The sequence below is a fragment of the Silene latifolia genome, chromosome 5 (genome assembly GCF_048544455.1).
Source record: "Silene latifolia isolate original U9 population chromosome 5, ASM4854445v1, whole genome shotgun sequence".
NCBI lineage: Eukaryota > Viridiplantae > Streptophyta > Magnoliopsida > Caryophyllales > Caryophyllaceae > Silene > Silene latifolia.
In genome coordinates, this window is record NC_133530.1 from 87,739,988 (window position 1) to 87,762,459 (window position 22,472).

The window sequence follows — 22,472 nt, forward strand, 5'->3', positions numbered from 1 at the left end:
AGACAACTCAAGGAAACCTGTCAAACATCAATTTAGCCAAAGCTATTGTTAAAAGCCAAAGGCGAGATACAACTCGGAAATCAATTTACATAATCAAGGATTCAAGGGTGGCATGGACCCAGTCTATAGCTCGTTAAGGCGATACCAAACTTGATTCCACCAATACTCGTCGTATATAATTCAAATGAAAATGTATTGCATGCATCTGTACTAATGTCTGCAAAATGAAAGAGAAACACTAGCGTCAGCACTAAACTTATAGATCAATATACGTGACAATGCTACTTCTATGCATTCTGTCTTACAAAAAGATCAAAATTCGTAACCTAAACAGCAGTCGGTTTTGCCAATTAAGATGCATATCTGCTTATATCTTTGTGATAAAACAACATCGGCCCAAACCCAAACTAAAACGAAGATAGATCAAAAAAAAATGCATGCAAAAAACAATGTGCTTTGTGATTATGTACCTAGCTGGAAAATATGCTCCGTAGAAGTTAGCTTGAGTTTCTGACTTCTTGTTCTTCCTAAGCATAAACATAGTTGGAATGGTCGAGCATAAGAAGATTTTCTACACAAAGATGGCCATCTGAGCATCTAACAAAATCAGCAACCTTGAAAGTTGACGTTTGCAGTGTCCATCGTTTCGAGATTTAGATAGGCAACCTGAAGAAGACAAATTGGACAAAATAAAACATGCTTTAGTTTTAATCTTGTGCTTACTTGAGGACGAGTAAGGGGTTAAGAGGCTCTTATTTAGCCTAATAAATAACTTAGGGTAGTATTATTCACCAATTTTATTACTCCCTCCATCCCACTTTTATTGTCCCCCTTCAATTTTTTTTTTTGTTGGGAGCCTTGATTAAGCACTTGTAATTTTTCGATTGGTAAAATTTCAAAACCCATTGAAACTCCATTAGATATATGAACCCCATTAATGTCCCTAATACCCTAATTAGTGATTTTAAGGTATCAACTTGTCATTTGCTTGCTTAGACTATTTTACTGTCATTTATTATTTGATGCTTTACTCACTTTAATTAACCAATTTTTCAAACCTCCACATTTGATTAAACTAGACTATATAAAAGTGAAACCAAAACCCAACCTAACCGCCCCTTGGATTCGCTTCTCCTAATACAACAACGGTCGCACCGTACCCTTGGAGGAGAAGTAAATTAAAAACTCATCGCTCTAAGATTATGATGAACCTAGACTAGATAAAAGTAAATTAAGGACTATGGCTCTAAGATTATGATGTAAATTTTTTGATACCTTTGCTGGTGAAATGAAACTTTAAAATCTCATTATCCCTTTGATAATAAGGCATCCTCGATACTTTTTATAACATTGCTTAGACTAGAACCCCGTTCAAGAGCTTTAACAGCTGCTTTATGTGCATCCTTGTGCCATTTAAGCAAATTGTAAGACTGCAAAACTGCCCATCTAGCTTGGTTTGACATCTGAAAAGAGAGAGAGAGCACATCATTTCATACAGTTGAATTCTTTTTCGTCTTTGTTAAATTAGGTCAATAACAAACCTGAGGAACAGATAAAGGCGGTTGCAAAAGCACACAGATGCTCCTAAACAAATTCTCATCATTTTCTCCTCCCTCGGCCTCACCGTACACAAGAGCTTCAGCTGCGATACCAGCAAAAAGTACCATGCAGTACCTGAGCAAATTTTTGACAGAAACTGGTTAACAAAACCAACCAAACAAACATAAAGATTGCTTGGTTGTGCTCTTGAGAATATTTATACAGAAGGAGTTGAACAGGTATTCTATAATAACCCTCATATATCCTATTTATAAGTCTAACTTAAATATGTCCGCTATTATTATAATATGTCCATTTGTCAAAATAAAATTGAATTATAAATAAATGTATGATATTTGCTACGAGTTACTCTCTTAGTGGACCTGTCTTACCATAAGCTTATGGTACGGTGGTCTCACAGGAGAGTTGTTGATTTCTATATATTGTTGTGTTATCTCCTGCCACTATTCTTAGGTTTTGCTTATGGTGGAAAAAAGCAAACCAGCTCACTAAACCAGTTGCACTTCTTTTAATTGTACAGCAGTAGTCAACCGATGCAATTTTCATTATAGGTTCTTGGAAAATAGCTTCTTTGTGTTATTAACATAGGGATAGGGCAGCGCACTCCAATTCCCTTACCCCGTCACTGGCGGGAGGCCAGGAGCTTTGCATCATGTCTCGATTAGCATCTTAGCATCTTATAATCATGAAATCATATTAATACAGGATTCAAAGTTTTTTCATGATGAACGATAATTTATGTTAAAAGGCAAGCTAATGCAATCGAAGGCCAAAGAAAACCACCAGACCTCAATGAGAATTTACTATAGAAGTTACGGATCAAGAGTTAATGTTGAAATGGAATGAGCTCCCTACTATTGAACATAGCAGCTGCAGAAGACAGATACGGCTCAACGCCTGGAACATTAATCAACTACATTTCCTTCAATTTTAGTATGTAACCGAGCTGATAGTTTCAAGTTTCAACGATGTAGGGTGTGATCAAGATTGCATTAAATTTAAATTCAGCGATCACGATTACGCCTCATGTTACAGAAAGAGATTGGTTTTCTGAGTCCAATAATATCAAACGTGACATTATTGCAATCCGGGCAATTACCTGTCAAATGATGAACTGCTAAGTCGCCCTGCAGCAAGCTCCTTCTCTAATTTCTCATCCCAAAACTGGGTTCCCGCCTGAAACAAAAGTAGATCTCAAAATAGGATAATTATGCTCTTAAGCATCAACCTCTACAAATCTAATAAGTCCTGCAGTCTTGTGGAGACTGAATGAATGACAGATGACTATCCAGTACAATCAAACCTGGTTGACTGCCGTCGATTACTAACATAGTAGAAAAAGGTTCAAAGTACTGCAGCATTTAGAGGTAAAAAGAAAGGATTTTCACAATTAATGTAGCAAGGTTTTTTAATCTTCTAACAGGAAAGAAAAAAATGGAATTCGGAGACAGCGCGGCAGGATGGTGCAAAGCTGAGACTTCCCAAGGTATCCGTCACATGAAACGACATAACATGAAAATTCAGTCTTAACTCTTAATAACATTAGAGAAGGATTCAGATCAAATGTTTACCAGTTTGCCATCAATTAAATAGTGTCTTTCAAAATATAAGTAGTGACTTAGTTCCTATAATAAGGAGCACCAAATGCTCTTATTATTGCGAATGTTGGCACAATAAATCATCAAGGTCTCAGGCAGGATGACCCATTTGGAAGCCTCAAATTACAGTTTTTGCCTCTTATAAAGGAGAGGTATGTTGTATGAAACGCAAATTTGAAAAGTTAAATGGGATTTGTTACTCAGACTTGAAAGCTTGTTTGAATGATAGAAGACCCAAATATACCTGCCCTTGAATGCCCATCTGCATTGCCACAATTGGATCCAAAATAACCCCCCGAACGGGACAACCCATGAGATATGCTGCTCATGCATTACAATAAAAGACGTTTTTCAGCAACTTTGCAGCAATTTTTTATATAAAAGGACGTCGACAAACTTGGGTAGAGTTGTCCGCCATAGCCATTAGTCCATTACTTACCGTCTAAATGATATTAGCTATTGTTTGGTATTAAATTCTACAAAAAAAGTCACCTTGGTAACGACAATTTTACCCCAGTACCCCTTGTAAATGGTGGGATAAAGGGTTCTGATGGTCTTACCAAATCCTGCCATTTTGTGTATCATTTAGTAAAAAAATTTAACATTTTCTTTCATAGAGTCACAACTCACAATAGCTTACCTGTCAAAAGATGCCCTGCTTCATGAACAAGGATGCGGCGCCTATATGGAGGCCAATAACTAGAGATCTGAGCTTGACAGGCGCCACCAAGAAAAATAGAGTCAGCTAAAGCTAACCCCAAAATGCCTGCTAGATTTGGCCTCAAATCTATTCCCTGGTTAAGTAGATAAGATACACCACCAAGAAACGCAAATAAAACAGCACTGGAAGTGCCAGAAATACCCCACTTCTTTGGAGCGAGTTTGGACACTGCAAGAGGAAAAAGTTCACAATGAGAAATCATATATATAATTGATGAGATATTTAATCTCATATTCTGCAAAACTGAAACTATGGTGACTTTTGCGGGTATCTAGATAAATTATTCATGTCATCAGTAAATCGAGTACAAACCTTCCAAGCCAGTTGAAGACATGAGAAATTTCGGAGATACATCACGCGGTCCTTCAATAACTGAGTACATTAATTAAAACACAGACGGTGTCAAATTTACTGAAAGAATAATAACTACTAGTACATAATGTAGAGGGGAGTTCATGAGATCAGCATCCCTGATTACGAAGTTGAGGACTACAAAGCTTGAGAAGAAGAAAAAGCAAGTACGATATAATTGCAATTTGGAACTATAAAAGTTGAATTAAAGAACAAGTCTTGTGGTTAACTCACAGCCATATATTTCTTACAAAAACAGGAAACAATAACAACACATATGTTCATGTCTTCCCAAACAAATGTAAACAACAAACCTAGTCAGAGAACAAGTGAGCAAATGTCTAACCACCGGCTCAAAAGCGATTCTCATAAGAGAAAATAAGGTCTAATTACCAAATTGCACGAAAATATACATCCCTTGAGCAAATCAGTGTACAAAATATGGTGACGTTGAATGGCCGTATTTTTTCACAGGAGTTGAGAACATTAAGCACAAATACTATATTTAAAAATAAAATTAAATACTTTCAAACTACCTTTTAAATTTTTCTTTTCAAAATTACTACCTTATAAGCAACTTTTGACAAAGAGTTGATACCTCATCCTAATTCCGGGGGGAATGAAGCTGAAAAGAAGAAATTGCTCTTTGTAATAAGCCTTACTCCATCCAAAACGCATAAAACTCTTCATCCAAAATTTTATCTTATTCAATTCACCCACAAACTTGATCATATGCCCTAAATTTTAACCCATCAAACTCTTCAATCTCAAGAATCAATAACTTTTGATTAGTTGTTCGCTTAACTTCTAACTTTCCTTAATCTGCAATGAAGCTCAATTTTCATTTATAAAGTGTCCAAATAATCTTACATACTGCAAATTCATTGATTAATTGGTCATACATTATGCAAATACTTCTATTCCTCAACCACTCTCGCAATCTTCAACTTCTCAACCTTCAATTCCAACTTTTCTCTCTTTTTTTCAGTCATTTCACTTCATGGGTCAAGATTCCCGCAATACATTAAATTCGAAATAAGTGGTGATACTACCTAGTTTACGCTTTTGCATTAAAAAGGAAGAAAAACTATGTAATCTTGACACTTCATTCCAGGCCAAGAGCATGATTTTTCCAATACCTACCATGTCCATCACTTGCAGTTTTACTCTCGCAAAACCATAGCTTTAATCTCAAAAAACATGCAGTTGAAATCTTAAAACAGCTAATATGCTATGTCGCCCACACTCAGTTAGAAGTATCCAATTCGGGTGCACATCCAAGTGTTCGACTAGGCTATTTTTTTTTTGGGGGGTGGGGGGAAATCATGTTTTTGGTCCAAAATGAAATGTCCGAGTATCCTATCCATGTCCTAGTGTCCACTGTTCGACACGCGTACACAGTGGTGGACCGAGGGGGGGTTAGCAGGGGCGGTAGCCTTGCTAAGGTTTGAAATTCCGAAAATTTTAGTTAAAATTTTCGAATTTTTTCAAGGTCGCCTTATAATATTACCCTTCCGCCACCGCTGACTTAAGATCCTGGCTCTGCCACTGCACGTACACGAGGTAATATTGAAGAGTCCGAGCAACATAGCTAATGAGGTATATGGGAAACCTGCCTACTCTCAACTGTACCCCTGTTTTTCTACCCCCAGACGCTATTAATAACTACCAACAGTTAGATTCGGTTACTCTTGTTCCGTAAAGCGATGATGTGGCAGTTAATTAGTTGCTAATGTAACCCAACAAACACAAAAATATTACTTTTTCCATCACGGTCATTTGTTTACCTTTAATATTCATTGTAAGGGACATTTTAATCAAAATTAAACAAATGATTGAGACGGAGGGAGTAATAATTAATCGCCATATCTTCAATTTCTACAAAGAAGAAAAAGAGTGAATTACCAATATTAGTGCATTTGCCAAAATTGGGCAAAAGAGATTTATCCTTGAGAAATTGATAAGCATTAGCAACAAGCTTCATATCATCTGCACTTAAACATGTATCCAAAACCTCCCAATCTCTCTCAATTACTGGAAACCCTAACTCGGTCCGACTCCGAGTCGACTCGGACGATTCTGTAGACTGAATTGAATACTTTGCATCATCAATTGACTTTAAGAATTTAAGAGCTCTACCAAGGTCCTTATCCCTCACTGCTTCTTCATACTCTTTCCAATCTTTAACTGCTCCAGCTCGGATTCGGATTCGGATTATCTTCTTCATTCGGGTCTGCCCGATTCTGTGAACAACGGGTTTGGGAGGATTCGAACCTGACCTGTTTAGCAGGTCTAGCCGAGGCGTTAGGAGATGTGGGTAATACGAGTGAGCCATGAGAGAACAACACACCTCTGAGAGCTTGATGCTCGCCACAATTTCTTTCAATTGGATCTATTCTAAGTTGATCGGGCTTCGTGAATAAGACCCAGAAAACTTTCTATTTTTTTAACCGGAAAACCGATCGAAAATATTTGAGCTGATCACTGATCGAACGTCCAATGGCTAACCTGAATAATACTTGAAATCCGACTCAATTCGAATCGAACCGAATTTGAATCGAATTCAATAATAACCGAATGATACCTGAACTTGAAAATATCTGAGCTGATAAGAACCGAACCAATTGACTTTGACTAAAAGTAATTACTCATATTTTTGGTGTTTTTTCATTGATTCTTTATTTATTAATGATATTATTAATAAGTACATTCAAATTGGACAGTATACAATACATTAAAGCTAAATTTTTTTATCGAAAACTCAATAAAGTTTTGACCCGAAATTGAACTGAATTGAACTTGACCTAACCGAACTGTAACCGACTTGAAATAGCACAAACCAATTAAAGTGGCTAGCTGAAATGAATCTGGTCAAAATCAAACTGAAATCGAAAATAGGGGTAAACCATTTAAATCAAACCGATTTAACCTGATCCGAAACCAAGACGATTGACCTGTTTGGCAGGTTTAGGTACACAAACTTGTCGTAAAATGGAAGCTTATAATAACTGTTTTTACCCATTAATAGAATTTGGTTGGATTCGTTTTACAACTATCAATACTATATATTAAATCCAGAAACCAAGAGATTTCAATGTAGTTTAAAAAATTATACAAATTAATTATATTATATAGTTTTAAATCACTAGCACCGTGTGATATACACGATTAAGGGATCTCAATGCAAATATTATATAGTTTGGGTTAAAATTAAATTATATAGAAGCTTGGTAATTTTCCTAAACATTTGTAAGAGACTAAAACATGACTAATTTCCTTAAAATAAAATAATTAATTAAGATGGTCAATTTCAAAGAGACTAAAAGAAAGAAAATGCTTGATAATTTTCCTAAATATTTATAGAAGACTAGAAGATGGTCAATTTCCTTAAAATAAAATAATTAATTAGTATAAACATGCACGCTTATGGTATTAATTATTATCATCATAAAATTATATATTAAATTTAAAATCTATGCAATTTTATTAAACTTTATAGTTTATTAGATGTATAGAGATGTTAATTATTTAACATACAAAAATATAATATAAGTAGGTTATAAATAATTCAAGTTAGATTCCATGATATATAAAATTGCATAATTCTTTCGATTTGATTTAATGCGTATATGTAATATATTTATATAAATATATAATCCTCTTAAAATTGCATGCCTAAGTAATAAAAGTAATTTCGTCAGTAAAAAAAGAATTGTAGTAACATTGGATATAATTATATGATAGTAATCACTCATTTGAACAGTAAAAGTAACAATATTATCAACGAGATTAGTGAAAGTGGTAGAAACAACAACGGGAGTAGTGAAATAATCAATATTAATGCGGCAATAGTGAAAGTAACAATAATTACTGCGAGAGTAATGAAGTTATCAATATTAATGCGGCAGTAATGACAGTAACAATAACCAATATTAATGCGGCAGTAATGACAGTAACAATAATTACGGCGAGAGTAGTGAAAGTAAATATTACTATTGTTTCATAAATAAGAGTAAAATATTAATAGCGGGAATAGTGAATTTGTCTCAAAATTTATATAATCGTAATTTTAGGCTATGTCATTGAAAAATATATTAATGATAAATTTAAGGATTATGCAATTTTATGTAATTTTATTTAATGGAAAAAAATTATTGGTAATTAGAGGTAGCCCGGGCGAAGTCGGGCACCAATACTAGTATTAGTGTAAAGTGTAAACCACCTTATACCAGAGTAACTTTATTTTTAATTTATAAATCTACAAATTGGTATATTTTGTTTAAAATAATTCAACTTAAAAGAAATCGCGAACTTAAGTTGAATCATGTTTTTAAAATAATGTTTAAAAATAAAAAAAATTCGAGATATTACAGCTTAAAAAGTCAATTAAAAAATCTTTACGAATTAAAACTTTCTCCTCCTTCTCTCTAAAAAACCCTAGCCTCCATCAATTAAATCTGACGCTTCCATCAACCATTGATCGATGGTAACCCCCTCAAATAGTTTCTTTTACTATCAATTACTAGTATGAAATATTATGAACTAGTTTGAATGTATGCTCGTGCGTTGCAACGGGGTAATTAACTTATTTATAATGCAAAAAAAAAAACGTTATAAGGGTTTAATGTTTACATTCTATGTCTAATGATTTGTTTACATATTCTTAAAACATCTTTTCAAAAAAAAATAAAAGATTAATATATACGTGGGTTAATTATTATTTATAATCATATAATCACCCCCACCTTATACTAATATTTCGAGGTGGAACAATTCTACTATTTATAAGTAATATATTCACCAAACTTGGATTATTTTTATGATGTAGGACAATTCTACTATTATTTACGTTGTATATATCACTCAAAGTACTCAATAATATTCTAACATTCCTAGGGCAATCTAGGATTCCTGGATTCAATCAAAAATAAAACAAGACAAAAATCAATCAAAAAACATATAATTGATTGATGAAAAGGAAGAAAAGGATGGAAAGAGGATTTTAACCTGTTGTGGAGCATGAGAGGTGTCAAAAGGACCCGCTTCCGAGGCTGAGCACAGGGTAAAATTCCTTGAAAATGCCCTTGCTGCAATCTGAAATGAAAACAAACACACAAACAACAGTGTTAATCACTCAAAGTACTCAATAATATTTTAACATTCTAGGGCAATCTAGCATTCCTGGATTCAATCAAAACAAAACAAGACAAAAATCAATCAAAAAACATAGAATTGATTGATGAAAAGGAAGAAGAAGATAGAAAGAGGATTTTAACCTGTTGTGGAGCATGAGAGGTGTCAAAAGGAACCGCTTACGAGGCTGAGCACCGGGTAAAATTCCTTGAAAATGCCCTTGCTGAAATCTGAAATGAAATCAAACACACAAACAATAGTGTTAATCACTCAAAGTACTCAATAATATTCTAACATTCCTAGGGCAATCTAGGATTCCTGGATTCAATCAAAAACAAAACAAGACAAAAATCAATTAAAAAACATAAAATTGATTGATGAAAAGGAAGAAGAAGATAGAAAGAGGATTTTAACCTGTTGTGGAGCATGAGAGGTGTCAAAAGGAACCGCTTACGAGGCTGAGCACCGGGTAAAATTCCTTGAAAATGCCCTTGCTGAAATCTGAAATGAAATCAAACACACAAACAATAGTGTTAATCACTCAAAGTACTCAATAATATTTTAACATTCCTAGGGCAATCTAGGATTTCTGTATTCAATCAAAAACAAAACAAGACAAAAATCAATTAAAAAACATAAAATTGATTGATGAAAAGGAAGAAGAAGATGGAAAGAGGAGTAAAAAGAAACATAAATTGATATGAAGAAAGCCAGATGCGAAAACAAAAATCTAAGAATAAGATTGATACAAACAAACAACAATATTTAAACTAAAAAATCAACAATATTAAACTAATAATTGAAAAAAAAAAAACAATATTAAACTAATTGAAAAACAAAAAACAATAAGAAGAGTAGCTAAATCGAAAGACTTACAACGGCGCTGGCTAGGGTTCTTCGCAGCATCTTTCCCTAATTCCCTAGAAACAAAAACTACACGACTCTTTCCAACTCAATGGATTAGAACATCTGTTACAAAAGTACTCTACATGATTCTAATCTGGAAGATATGAATCTCGAGAATCGACATCTGAAACAAAATCCATAATAGTTGAATCATAAGCTAAAATTTCCATCGGAAAACAAATTTGATAATCAACTAGAATAGAGAATAAACATCAAATACATAGACGTAAGGTAAATTTCCATCGGAAAACAAATTTGATTGAAAAACTCGCACACGATGATCACGAACTCAACAGTAAAGCCAGGGTTTTAAAAATTTAGGCGTAATTAACAAATAAATGGAAGAAAACAAAAATAACAAAGGAAAAACATGAGCGAACTAACCGTAACAATTAATTGAAGAAAAATTTGTCAGCGGAGGATGAAATTCTGAGCCAAATTAATGAATTGAACGCGAAAATGTAGAGCAACTTCGATGAGGGAGAAAGAATATCCTATTGAATGAGAGAAACTAGTTTTATTACCTGTGAAATTCACGGGGCTAGCTATGTTATCACAGTGGTGGTGTTATACAAGGCCGGATTTGCGATAACACTGAGCCTTACGGACAAAAAGGACTCGTAAGAAAAAAAATTATTTATCAATACATATATTCTCATAATATATCATCAAAATATATTTATTGTTATGTATATGACCACAAAGTACTAAGCTTTTGCCACAGTTTATTATTATTTTGTCACGAATATTGTTACGTTTGTGCTTATGTTTTTGGTTGTTGGTGCGTAGTGGGTGTTATGTTATTTTTTCTATATTTTACTTTGTTATTCTATTTTTTTTTGGCACGAGATGTGTTTTTGCTTTAATTTTTTACATTTTACGTTGTTTTTCTATTTTTCTTTTTATGGGTCACCTGATGTGTTTGATCTTTTATTTTCTTTGCTTATTATTTTTTCTTCTTGCACTATAGTGCATTTTTTTTTGATATTTTTTCCAGTTATTTTTCTCTCTTTGCTTTTATTTGTCTTTATCTTATTACAACAATAAACGTGCAACTATAAAATTTAGTATGTATTTTAATTTTTAATTATTGTTTAATTTATTTTAAAATTAAATAGGCTAAAGTTTAATGTTTATTATGTTAGTTATTTTTATTTAATGTTTACAAATTCATTTTTTGATATTTTTTCCAGTTATTTTTCTCTCTAATCTTTGCTTATTAATGTTTTCTTTTTTCTTTTCAAAATAAGAAATGATGATGTGGCTTGATAAATTGTTCTTAAATAGTTGAATGATGAAATGTTATGCTTTTGATTGTCTTTTTATTATATTTATAAATGAGAGTGACTCAGGTTTTGTTGTTATAAATGAATGACATTTTTGCCCTTAGTATGTGTGGTCCAAATTTAATTGGTTGGTATGATAGTGTATTTGTGTGGTCCAAATTTATTTATATGGTGGGCGATATGCTTCCTTAATTGTTGTGAAAAATAAAAGGGAAAATTTATTGTGAATAGGAGGGAGTATGTGATACGCATACGCTAACTGGCTGGTTGGATATGATCTCAGCCTTTGGATCGATTAGATCTGACGGTCCCTAAAGGGAGGACGGATTTGTTTAAGATGAGTGTACTCGCTTGATACTACTAGTCGCGTCGTTGCTCCATATCTGGTGCCCCAATTCAAGTGATCGCGTAGCTGCCTTCGTGATAAAAGCAATGTAGGTAGTCAACGGTGCCATTTTCGTTTTTTGAAATTTTTTCCATGAAAACACTTAGTGGAAGGCTATATGCTTCCTCCATTTAACTTCACTCTACCATATTTTTATTTTCATTCATTCAACCCCACTTTACCACTTTCCATAAAAAGCATGAAAAATGACCATTTTATCCTCATGGCAATCTCTTATTTACCCACAATGCCACTAGTTGGCCCACTAAATTAAACACTCAAAACTCACCCTAATACTAAACTGGGCCAATTTGTAACCCTTAACCCAACCACTAAACTAAGCCTTCCCTCCAAATTTTCCTAACCCAACCCAATATACCCTAAAATCCGTTCAACATTCTCTAGATTTTTCCATACCCCAAATACCAACAACCAACTACTCATATCCCATTTACTCCTCTCATCCCTCTCTAGATTATTCTGAAACTTAATCCTCCATTCTCTCCCTCTTTCTAACGCCGCCTCCTTCACTTATTCTCCCCCATTTCCTCTGTCACTTGCAAGATCTCATCCTTATTCTTCATCCTCCTTCAATAATCGTCTTTATTCTTCATCCTATTTCAATAATCGTCCTTATTCTTCACCCTCCATCACTGAAAGCATTCATCTTCGTTCTTAGATTAATATGGCGCCTTCACATGCAAATTGTTCCAAGGAGTGTCTTCAATGTGTTTTGGATTGGTATAGGCTTGGTTCATCTAAAGATGATGAATCTGAGCCTGACTTTCCTTCTCTAAATACGATAGAGTCTGACTCCAAAGATCTGTCTTTGTTAGTTGATGAGTATGATGAATATGCTCCTGAACCATCTCCTCCAAACCAAATAGTGCCTGACTCCCTAGATCCGGATGATTTAAGGTCTCAAGTTGAAGAAACAGAGTTCGATGAAGGTTTTCTATTTATTCTTAAGTCCCGTGAGAACGCTGAGTTGCCTGGTATCTGTCCTATTGTTGTAGAGGGTGGTGGATCTAGTGAGCCTGAATCACCATGCACAAGGTACTTAAATGGTTATCTGAAGAGAATGGCTGAGAAGCGTCGAAAATTTGATGAGAAAAAAATTGCGCATGTTAAATATGTGGAGAATTAGTCTCTATTATCAAGCTTAAAAAAATTCATGGCTTATGCGGCTAAATTCAATGTTAAGCGTTAATTATTCAAAGGTGTTGGTTTAATTCCTAAATCTAAACCTTTTATTATTATTTTTATTATTATTTTTATACCTTGAACATTTTATTTAACTGCTGATGAGATTTAACTACTATTAGGAATTATTTGTAGGATTTGTGTGTATTTTTGTAGTTTTGTTTGCATTCTGTTTTCATATTTTTCTTTTTTTTGTAGATCTTTTATTGGTTGGATTCTTTTATTTGTAGGTTTCATGTTATTGTTATTGTTTACGGTTCACTGTTGTTGGTTTGATAATTTTGTTGTGTTTACAATTCAGTCTTGTTGGTTTCAGTTCACAAGCAATTACTTGATTTAGTGTTGTGTATTTGCTGCTGTTATATTACAATGGAGGATTTAATATTGGTTGAAAGTATGTATCATGTTATTGTTATTGTTTATAGTTGAATGTTATTGGTTTGACAACTTTCTTGTGTTTAAAGTTATGTCTTGTTGGTTTTAGTTCACAATTATTTGGTTTAGTGTTGTGTTTTTGTGTATGTCTACTTGCTTACAACAATTTATCTCTACTCTGTAGTATTGAATTTACAAAACCTCAATGAATGTTCCTTACTGGATTGAGAGGGTCTTGTTGTTTGGGGTGAGTTGGTTGTTTTTTTGGTAGCAGATTAGTGTAGCTCAATGATAAAAGAACCTTAATGGTTTGAGAGTAGTTAGATTTTTGATAGAGTTGAATGGTAAGTGGCCATTAAGTATAAGTATTTAAGCCACCACATGGTATACAAATGAATGGGTGTGTATGCTCATCTATTTCAATTGCAATTTGAGAGCTTTATGATAATTGTTCCTTAATGGTTTGAAAACTTTATTTGATGTTGCCTTACTCATTACTGTTTTTATTTGATGAGCATGGTCTACCTTCATTTTGTGCGTGTGCATGAGGCTTGGATACTTTATACAACTCAATGATGAGGCTAAAAAGGACAGAGAGTTGATGTTGTTATGATATTGTTGGTGTTAGGGTATTATGTTTATAGCTGAAGTATTGGATTCTGATCTTGTTAGCTCAATGATGATTTTACCTTAATGGTATGAGAGGAGTTGGTATTATGGTGGAGTTGAATGGATGAAATATTAGTATAGGTTAATGGCCATTAAATTAAAGTAGTTATGCCACAATATGGCCTACCATTGAATGGATGTGTGTGCTCAACAATTTCAATTGCAGTATGAGTGCTCAATGATGACTGTTCCTTAATGGTTTAAGAGCTTTATTTATTGTTGCCTTATTCATTACTGTTATTATTTGATAAGCATGGTTTACCTTCATTGTGTGTGTGTGTGTAGGAGGCTTAAATACTTTTAAACAACTCAATGATGAGGCCAAATAGGCCTGAAAGTTGATGTATAACTGCATTAAAGTAAACTTAACTGAACTTAAAACTGAACATAAAACTGAACTTAGCATTTCACATTGCATTTCACACGCCCTTCAAAATTACATAACTTTCAAATTGCCAACTTACAATGCATTACATTCCATTTAACTGAACAACTAAAGCTTCTACATGGTATCCTAGTTCATTCATTAGGTATTCTAATCCTTGTGTTCTACCTATTCTATGCATATATTCAATACGTTGTCTTACCAAATATTCATTGACCATTAAATTACTTGGTAACATACCAATTGCAGCTAGATGACCCTTTCCCATATGAGGGAGTGAAAAATTGTTATGACCCTTACATTTCATTATCTCTATTATTACTGCTTGTAATAATAAGAAAATGTTGTTAAGTTTGCTTGGACTGTAATTCACAAATGCTTGCATCACTTCATTTACTAGCTCATCCACTTCCTTTGATGCCTCCTTAGATTGTAATGACTGTAATGCTCTGAAATAGCCAAGCTCATTACAGTTTAGGTCTGGTGTGTTAGGAGGTTGAAAAAGTAACTCAATATGAAATCCATCTGAGTTTGTAGTAGCAATACAGTCAGGATCATCAATCTTGATATGAGGCCTGACATTGTCTTGTTGTATGCATATATGCTTGCTTAATCCTTTTGGCCATACACTCTTAATAGCTGGTATAACTTGCTCAATTAGACATTGTTTGATAACTTGTTTTGTGATATATTCAATAGGCTTTGTCTCCAATGCCTCCCTTGGCCTATTTCTGTTTGCCCTAGCTGCTGGTTGTTGCTTTGTGAATGAAAACATGCCTATTTTCCCATCAAATATTAATTCCCCATCTACATCATATATTGGTCAACTAACTGCACACATGAACATCACTTTTGTGATGTATTTAAAGAATTTTTATTTTTGTATTACTTAATCATACTATTTTCATATTTCACGTAATTATATTTTGATATGAGAAAAAAAAATTGAACTGTAAAATAATAGTGGTATCTCATTAACGTAATTGTTCATTTTTCTCGTTATTGAGTTTGTTTCGAGGAAAAAAAACTGAAAACTAATCTAAGAGAATTGAGTAATGTGCTGAAATGTATTTTTTTTATATCACAAAACTAATGAGGGTCCAATTTAAAAATTCTCTGATTCTTTTTTCTATGAAAGTAATCAAAACGATTTATAATTTTGTTTATACATAGTATGAGTCAAGTCATTCTCAAATAATAGGATCAATAAAAGATTTAATATTTAATATTTTTATATTATTTATATTTTAATTAAAATATTATAGTTTAGTGTTCATTGAAAATTATATAATTTGAAGAAAAGATTAACTTTAATGAAAAGAATTATATAATGAAATACATTATAATTACTAATTTTCTTATTTAGTGAATACAATTAAATTATCAATATCTACCTTATTTAAAAAGAATTCACGTTTTCTTGTTTGAGACCCATGAATTTTCTAGTTTTATAGAACCTTCCATAGTTACAAAAAGATATCTCCGAAGATTACGGTACTAACTCATCTATGCACTATTTATGGTTATTATTTTATTAGTCATAAATGGTGCAAACTTGATTATTTAGGCTAAAAACTTTAACCCAGCTAAGGTGTAGAATTATGACAAAAGTAAGGCCCATTTAGAGATAAATCAACTTAGGCGGAAATTTTTTTTAGGATTCTTATTCTTTTAATTATAGGGGGATTATTAATATGAATATGAATATTAATTAATAATAATATTATTAATAACATTGTTAATTTTAATATTACTATTATTTATCTAATTATTTTTTCATATACGAAATTTACTCTTTTACATACATTTTTTTTTCATAACGTTCTATTTTGTACCCTTTTCACCTACAACTGAACCAGGTGAACTCTTAAATCAATATTTTTTCCTAAAACTTAATTTAATTGCTCAAATGACTTAAAACTTACAAGATGGATTCTAATTTATCAAATAATAAATTAATTTACTTGTTATCAATTATTAATATTATTTGTTGAGTTTTAATTAATCAACCAAATTTTATTTATTTGTTAAAGATGAAATTAGGGTCCGTCAATTTTTGTTTATCTAATTAATTAAATAAGGATTGTTGGTACTTCGTGATAGCTACCTAATCAGTCAAATTAGGATGATAAACGGCTAGAATTTGAACATCAATCTAGCAAATCGGTGCTCCATTATTTCACCTAATTAGATTGATGGTGAACCGTGGTTCATGGTGGCTACCTAGTTAATCATTCAAATTAGTATAATTATAATAATAATAATAATAATAATAATAATAATTATTATTATTATTATTATTATTATTATTATTATTATTTTAGTGTTCTTCTCCTTCTTCTTCTTCTTCTTCTTCTTCTTCTTCTTCTTCTTCTTCTTCTTCTTCTTCTTCTTCTAATAATAATAATAATAATAATAATAATAATAATTATTATTATTATTATTAATTAATTAATTATTATTATTATTATTATTATTATTATTATTATTATTATTATTATTATATTTAGTATTAATATTAATATTATTTCAGTTCAATTCAGCTCCAATCAACTTAGTTCAGTTTAGTTTTATTCATTTAAGTTCACTCACTTATTCGATTCGATTCGATTCACTCACTCCATTTAGTTCGATTTAGCTCGATTCGATTCATTCAGCTCAGCTCCATTCAATTCAGTTCAGTTCAGCTCCATTCAGTTCAGCTCTAAAAAGCCAGAAAGAACAGGGCCTAAGACCCACAAAACCTATTTTTTTAACGATAAAACCGATCGAAAATATTTGAGCTGATCATCGATCGAACATCCAATGGCTAACCTGAATAGTACTTGAAACCCAACTCAATTTGAATCTAACCGAATCTTAATCGAATTCAATAATAACCGAATGATACCCGAACTTGAATATATCGGAGCTGATAAGAACCGAACCAATTGACTTTGACTAAAAGTAATTACTCATATTTTTGGTGTTTTTTCATTGATTCTTTATTTATTAATATATTATTAATAATTACATTCAAATCGTAAAGTGTACAATACATTAAAGCTAAATTTTTTTATCGAAAACTCAAGAAAATTATGACTCGAAATTGAACTGAACTGAACTTGACCTAACCCGAACTGTAACCGACTCGAAATAGCACAAACCAATTAAAGTGACTAACTGAAATGAATCCGGTCAAAATAACACTGAAATCGAAAATAGGGGTAAACCATTTAAATCGAACCGATTTAACCTGATCCGAAACCGAAACGATTGACCTGTTTGGCAGGTTTAGGTACACAAACTTGTCGTAAAATGGGAGCTTATAATAACCGCTTTTACCCATTAATAGGATATGGTTGGATCCGTTTTACAACTACTAGATTTAATGCCCGTGCGATGCACGGGCCTATTTGTAATGTTCTATTATGTAGTATTTTTTGGAAAATGTTTTTATGCTCGAAAATATGTGTTCTCAATCGTATACGGAATACGAACGAACAATAAGGACCTGTTCTTTTGATAAGTGCATAATTTATATTGTTTTACCCCCTTTATTAGCTCCATTTTTCATGTCATTTAGCACTTATCATAGTGTTTTGAGCTAATATTTGTTATTCTAGTTGCAATTGCTTGTTTCCACATGTTTTGTAGGATACTTAAGCTTTTTGGAGCCAAAATACTACAAGATGAGCAACTAGAATTATATGGCTAAGTAAGAACACAAGATTAGACTAGCATGGAGTATTTGCATGGGTTTTGCATGGAGAAATTGATGGACTAATGTGTGTAATGCAAATGTTGTCAACAATCAAAGTCAAGCCCAAATTCAAGTCCAAGTCAAGGTGGAAAGCATAAGATTCCAACATACCTAGGATGCCAAGAATGAAGGTCTTAACTGTGTGATTAATCGCTCAATTAATCACCAACATAGGATTCTCCAAGCAATTAAGAGGATAATTAAGGCAATCGGGCTGGAAACACACGTCCCCAATCGGGGTGACCTGACCCCGATCGGGGTTGGCAGTCTTTGGGTTCTTTACGTTTCACCTCCAAGTCCTATATAAAGGGGACTTGTATGCATCCAAATGCATCTCATTTTCTCACGTCTTTCATACTTTACAATAGCCTTAAGCATAATTTCTCTCATTAGTTTTCATAATTAGTTTCAATATTGTTAAGTTTTTGTTGATGTTAAATATTTGGTTCCAAGTTAATTCAAGCATTTGGTTCTCTTTGCAATTCAAGTTCTAGTTCTTATTTCGGTAATTCTTACTCTTGTTTATTTAGTTTAGATTTCTATTTACGTTTTCATTAACTACATCGGTAGCATTTCATTTCTACTACTTAGTTTAATCTCACATTTCATGTTATATCATTTAGTCTATATCATATCTACAATCATGTTTAGCCTTTTATTCAACATAGTTTATAGATTACACTTTAATATGAGTAGCTAAATACATTAGTCTAGGGGCTAGGGAAGCCATGCAAAATCAAATATATAAAATGTTAAATTAGTTTGATATAATATTGTCTAATTGTTTCTATCACATGTTTGCACCTTAATGTTTAATCTATGTTTAAAAGGCCTTATGCATTGATTAAGTTTGTTCATTCGTTCTAAAGTCGAGAGGCACGGAATTGAATTAGACTAAGCATGTGTAGTAGGACGACCTAGTCATGGACGAGAGTTTCTCCAGGACCCGGTCTATGGTTGACACTAATACCGTAAGGTGGGTGTCTCTAAGCCTAAACAATTGACAATGTTATCATTACCGAGTTTAACATGATCGTATATTTACCTTTGCATGTGTGAGCCGACTCCCCTAGACTCCCTTTAATCATATAGTTTACATCTTAATTTTTGTTAATCAACAAACTGATGTGTTCATTTTATATATACTTTTACCCCTCATTTTAGCTCGGTTTTTATTGTTTATCATACTTTAAATAGTATATTTATGAGCTAATCTTTGTGTTTTAGGTGTATTGTTGTGTTTGTTACATTTTTGTAGGAATCTAAGCATTTAGAGGCTTTTTCCTATCATTTTAGCATACACCAAGTTCACTAAGCTAAGTAGGAACAAGATTTGACTAGCATGAAGTATTTGCATGGGTTTTGCATGAAGATTTGATGGATTGAAATAAGAATTATAATTAAAGTCAAAAGCAAAGTCAAGCCCAAAAATGAAGGTCCATATTAAGGTGTAAGCATTGGATACCAAGAAGCTTAGGATGCTATGAATTTAGAGCATTACCGGATGATTAAGGAGCATTAAACATAAACATAGAGATTCCTCGAGCAATTAATCGAGGAATTAAGAGAATTATTCCGGAAACACACGCCCCCGATCGGGGCTGGCAACCCCGATCGGGGTTGGCTGTCTTTAGGCTCTTTACGTTTCACTTCCAAGTCCTATATAAAGAGGACTTGTATGCATCCAAGGGGAAGCTGATTCTCACGTCTTTCATACACTTTACAATAGCCTTAAGCATAATTTCTCTCATTAGTTTTCATATTTAGTTTACAAGTTGTTTAAGCTTTCCTTAGTGTAATCTTTCAACATTTTGTTCTACATTCAAGTTATAATACAAACATTCCTTATTCAAGTTCACTTGGTTATTTGTTCTTCCTTTCAAGTTCATCTCCATTATGGTATTTCTATTTCTAGTTTATAATTCTACATTTCTAATTAGTTATCGCATAGTTATTCGTTAGCACGTTTATTATATTACATTAGTATTATTTTTATTACATTTTATATCATTTAGTTTATATAATTCATACAATCATGTTTAGCATTTCTTACAAAAAAGTTTATAGTTTACATTGCATTATGTGTAGCTAATTTTCCTTAGTCTATGGGCTAGGGAAGCCATGCAAAATCAAGTATATAATATGTTAAATTAGGTTGATATAGTATTGTCTAATTGTTTCTATCACATGTTTGCATCGTCACGTTTAATCTATGTTTAAAAGCCTTATTCATCGATTAAGTTTGTTCATTCGTTCTAAAGTCAAGAGGTACAGAATTGAATTAGACTAAGCATGTGTAGTAGGACGACCTAGTCATGGACGAGAGTTTCTCTAGGACCCGGTCTATGGTTGACACTAATGTCGTAAGGTGGGTGTCTCTAAGCCTAATCAATTGACAATGTTATTATTACCGAGTTTATAATAATCGTATATTTACCTTTGCATGTGTGACCCGATTCCCCCAGACTCCCTTTTACCAAATAATTTACATTTTTATCATTGTTAATCAACAAACCAAACAACAAACAAAACAAAACGAAATCGATCTTGATAGAAATCTTCCCATAGCATTTCACAACGCAATTCCCGTCTCCTTGTGTTCGACCCCTATTGCTACATTAATTTGTGTCTAGGGTAATTATCTTTGCATAGGTATAAGACAAGCCTATCAAATTTTGGCGCCGTTGCCGGGGAGCACGGTTTTATTGCGTTTTGAATTGTCGATTTTTATCTTGTTTTCTTTTTTCTTGAGGAACACTTGTTTCTTGAGACAGTTACTTATCATTTTCCTATAAATTGTTGTCTTATGCCCAGGTCCTCTCGTAGTGGAGAATTGCTTTCACCGGATTCTGATCCCGAGAAAATATTTAGGAGAAGACAACGTTTTTGGAGGGAAGTGAAAGAAGCCGCTTCTCCCGTGCAAGTTGAAAGTGCTAGAAAGTCTTACCTAGACGATCTAAAAGTTCTTGAAGAGGAGGAGGTTTCAAGTTCATCATCTCCACCACCACCACCATCTACTACCAAAAAGATGGTGAAACTTTCCAATCACTCAAAGCCCACCGCGACCATGCTTCCGGCAGGTATCACAACTACTAAAATTATCGCGCCGGACTTCGAGATCAAACCGGCTTTTATTAGCCTTGTGGAGAGGAAGCAATTTGGGGGAAGTCCTTTGGAGGATCCCAATTTGCATGTGCAAAATTTCTGTGACTATTGCTCCATGATCCGTCAAACGGGCGTCACTCAAGCCCAAATATGGGAAATACTTTTCCCTTTCTCTTTGAAGGACAAGGCCAAGCTTTGGATCAATAGCCTTGACCGCACCACCATGGTAATCACCAATTGGGAGACATTGGCTCTTGCTTTCTATCAAAAGTTTTTCCACTGGAGAAAACTCAAACTTTGAGGAGCCAAATCACCGGATTCCGTCAACAAGCTCTTGAGAGCTTATATGAAGCTTGGAAGAGGTACAAATAGCTACAAAGGCAATTCCCACATCATGGGCTAGATGATTGGTTTCTAGCTATAACATTCTACAATGGATGTTGTGACGAGTCCCGAAGGATTCTTGATTCCGCCAACAATGAGCGGTTTGATTAAATTGACACCGATATTGCTCAAGCCACGATCGAATCTATGGCGGTCCATGATGCACAATATGTCAATTCCCGAAGTGTGCCACTCAAAGGTAAAGAAGAATCCTCCGACAACTCTGTCTTGCTAGCTCAAATTGCCTTATTCCAACAACAATTGGCGGAAAAAGATGCTAGAGATTCCCTACAACAACTCAATGCCGTGTCTTCAACAAGTCAAATTATTGTTTGTGATGGTTGCGGAGGTGCCGGTCATTACACCGCTCATTGCCGAGCTACTATTGAGGAGGTAAATGCTTTTCAAGCTTTTAGACAAAGTTCATATCCACCGGGTACCTTTTTCAATACCTATAACCCGAATTCAAAATTCCATCTGAACTTGTCTTATACTAGCAACAATGTGCTTAACCCTCAACCCCCACCACAACAAAATGCCTATGTCCCTCAACAACAAAAGTATAATCCTCCACCGGGTTATCAAAACCAACAAAGGCCACTTCAACAAAACTACCAACAAAATCAACCTCCACCACAAAATGCCCAACAAAACAACCAAGGAGGAGGT

General features: G+C 33.5%; 2 protein-coding genes and 1 non-coding gene across 3 annotated transcripts; all 3 read right to left on the reverse strand.

The window, feature by feature from the left end:
- Positions 1-13: 13 nt before the first annotated feature.
- On the reverse strand, positions 14-6,690 carry LOC141657784 (uncharacterized). Its single transcript, XM_074465123.1, has 10 exons — positions 6,136-6,690; positions 4,192-4,251; positions 3,799-4,047; positions 3,403-3,479; positions 2,660-2,736; positions 1,542-1,674; positions 1,276-1,463; positions 615-666; positions 471-527; positions 14-217 (listed from the first exon to the last, which is right to left on the reverse strand). Exons 1-7 carry the CDS (start codon positions 6,563-6,565, stop codon positions 1,308-1,310), a joined length of 1,182 nt encoding a protein of 393 aa, XP_074321224.1. The 5' UTR covers positions 6,566-6,690; the 3' UTR covers positions 14-217; positions 471-527; positions 615-666; positions 1,276-1,307.
- A 7,967-nt stretch (positions 6,691-14,657) lies between these two features.
- LOC141655718 (uncharacterized) lies at positions 14,658-15,347 on the reverse strand. The gene has a single exon (XM_074462783.1). The coding sequence runs from the start codon at positions 15,345-15,347 to the stop codon at positions 14,658-14,660; it is 690 nt and encodes a 229-aa protein (XP_074318884.1).
- A 6,366-nt stretch (positions 15,348-21,713) lies between these two features.
- Positions 21,714-21,820, reverse strand: LOC141658244 (small nucleolar RNA R71). The gene has a single exon (XR_012549140.1). It is a non-coding gene; the product is annotated as a small nucleolar RNA R71 (small nucleolar RNA).
- Positions 21,821-22,472: the final 652 nt, after the last annotated feature.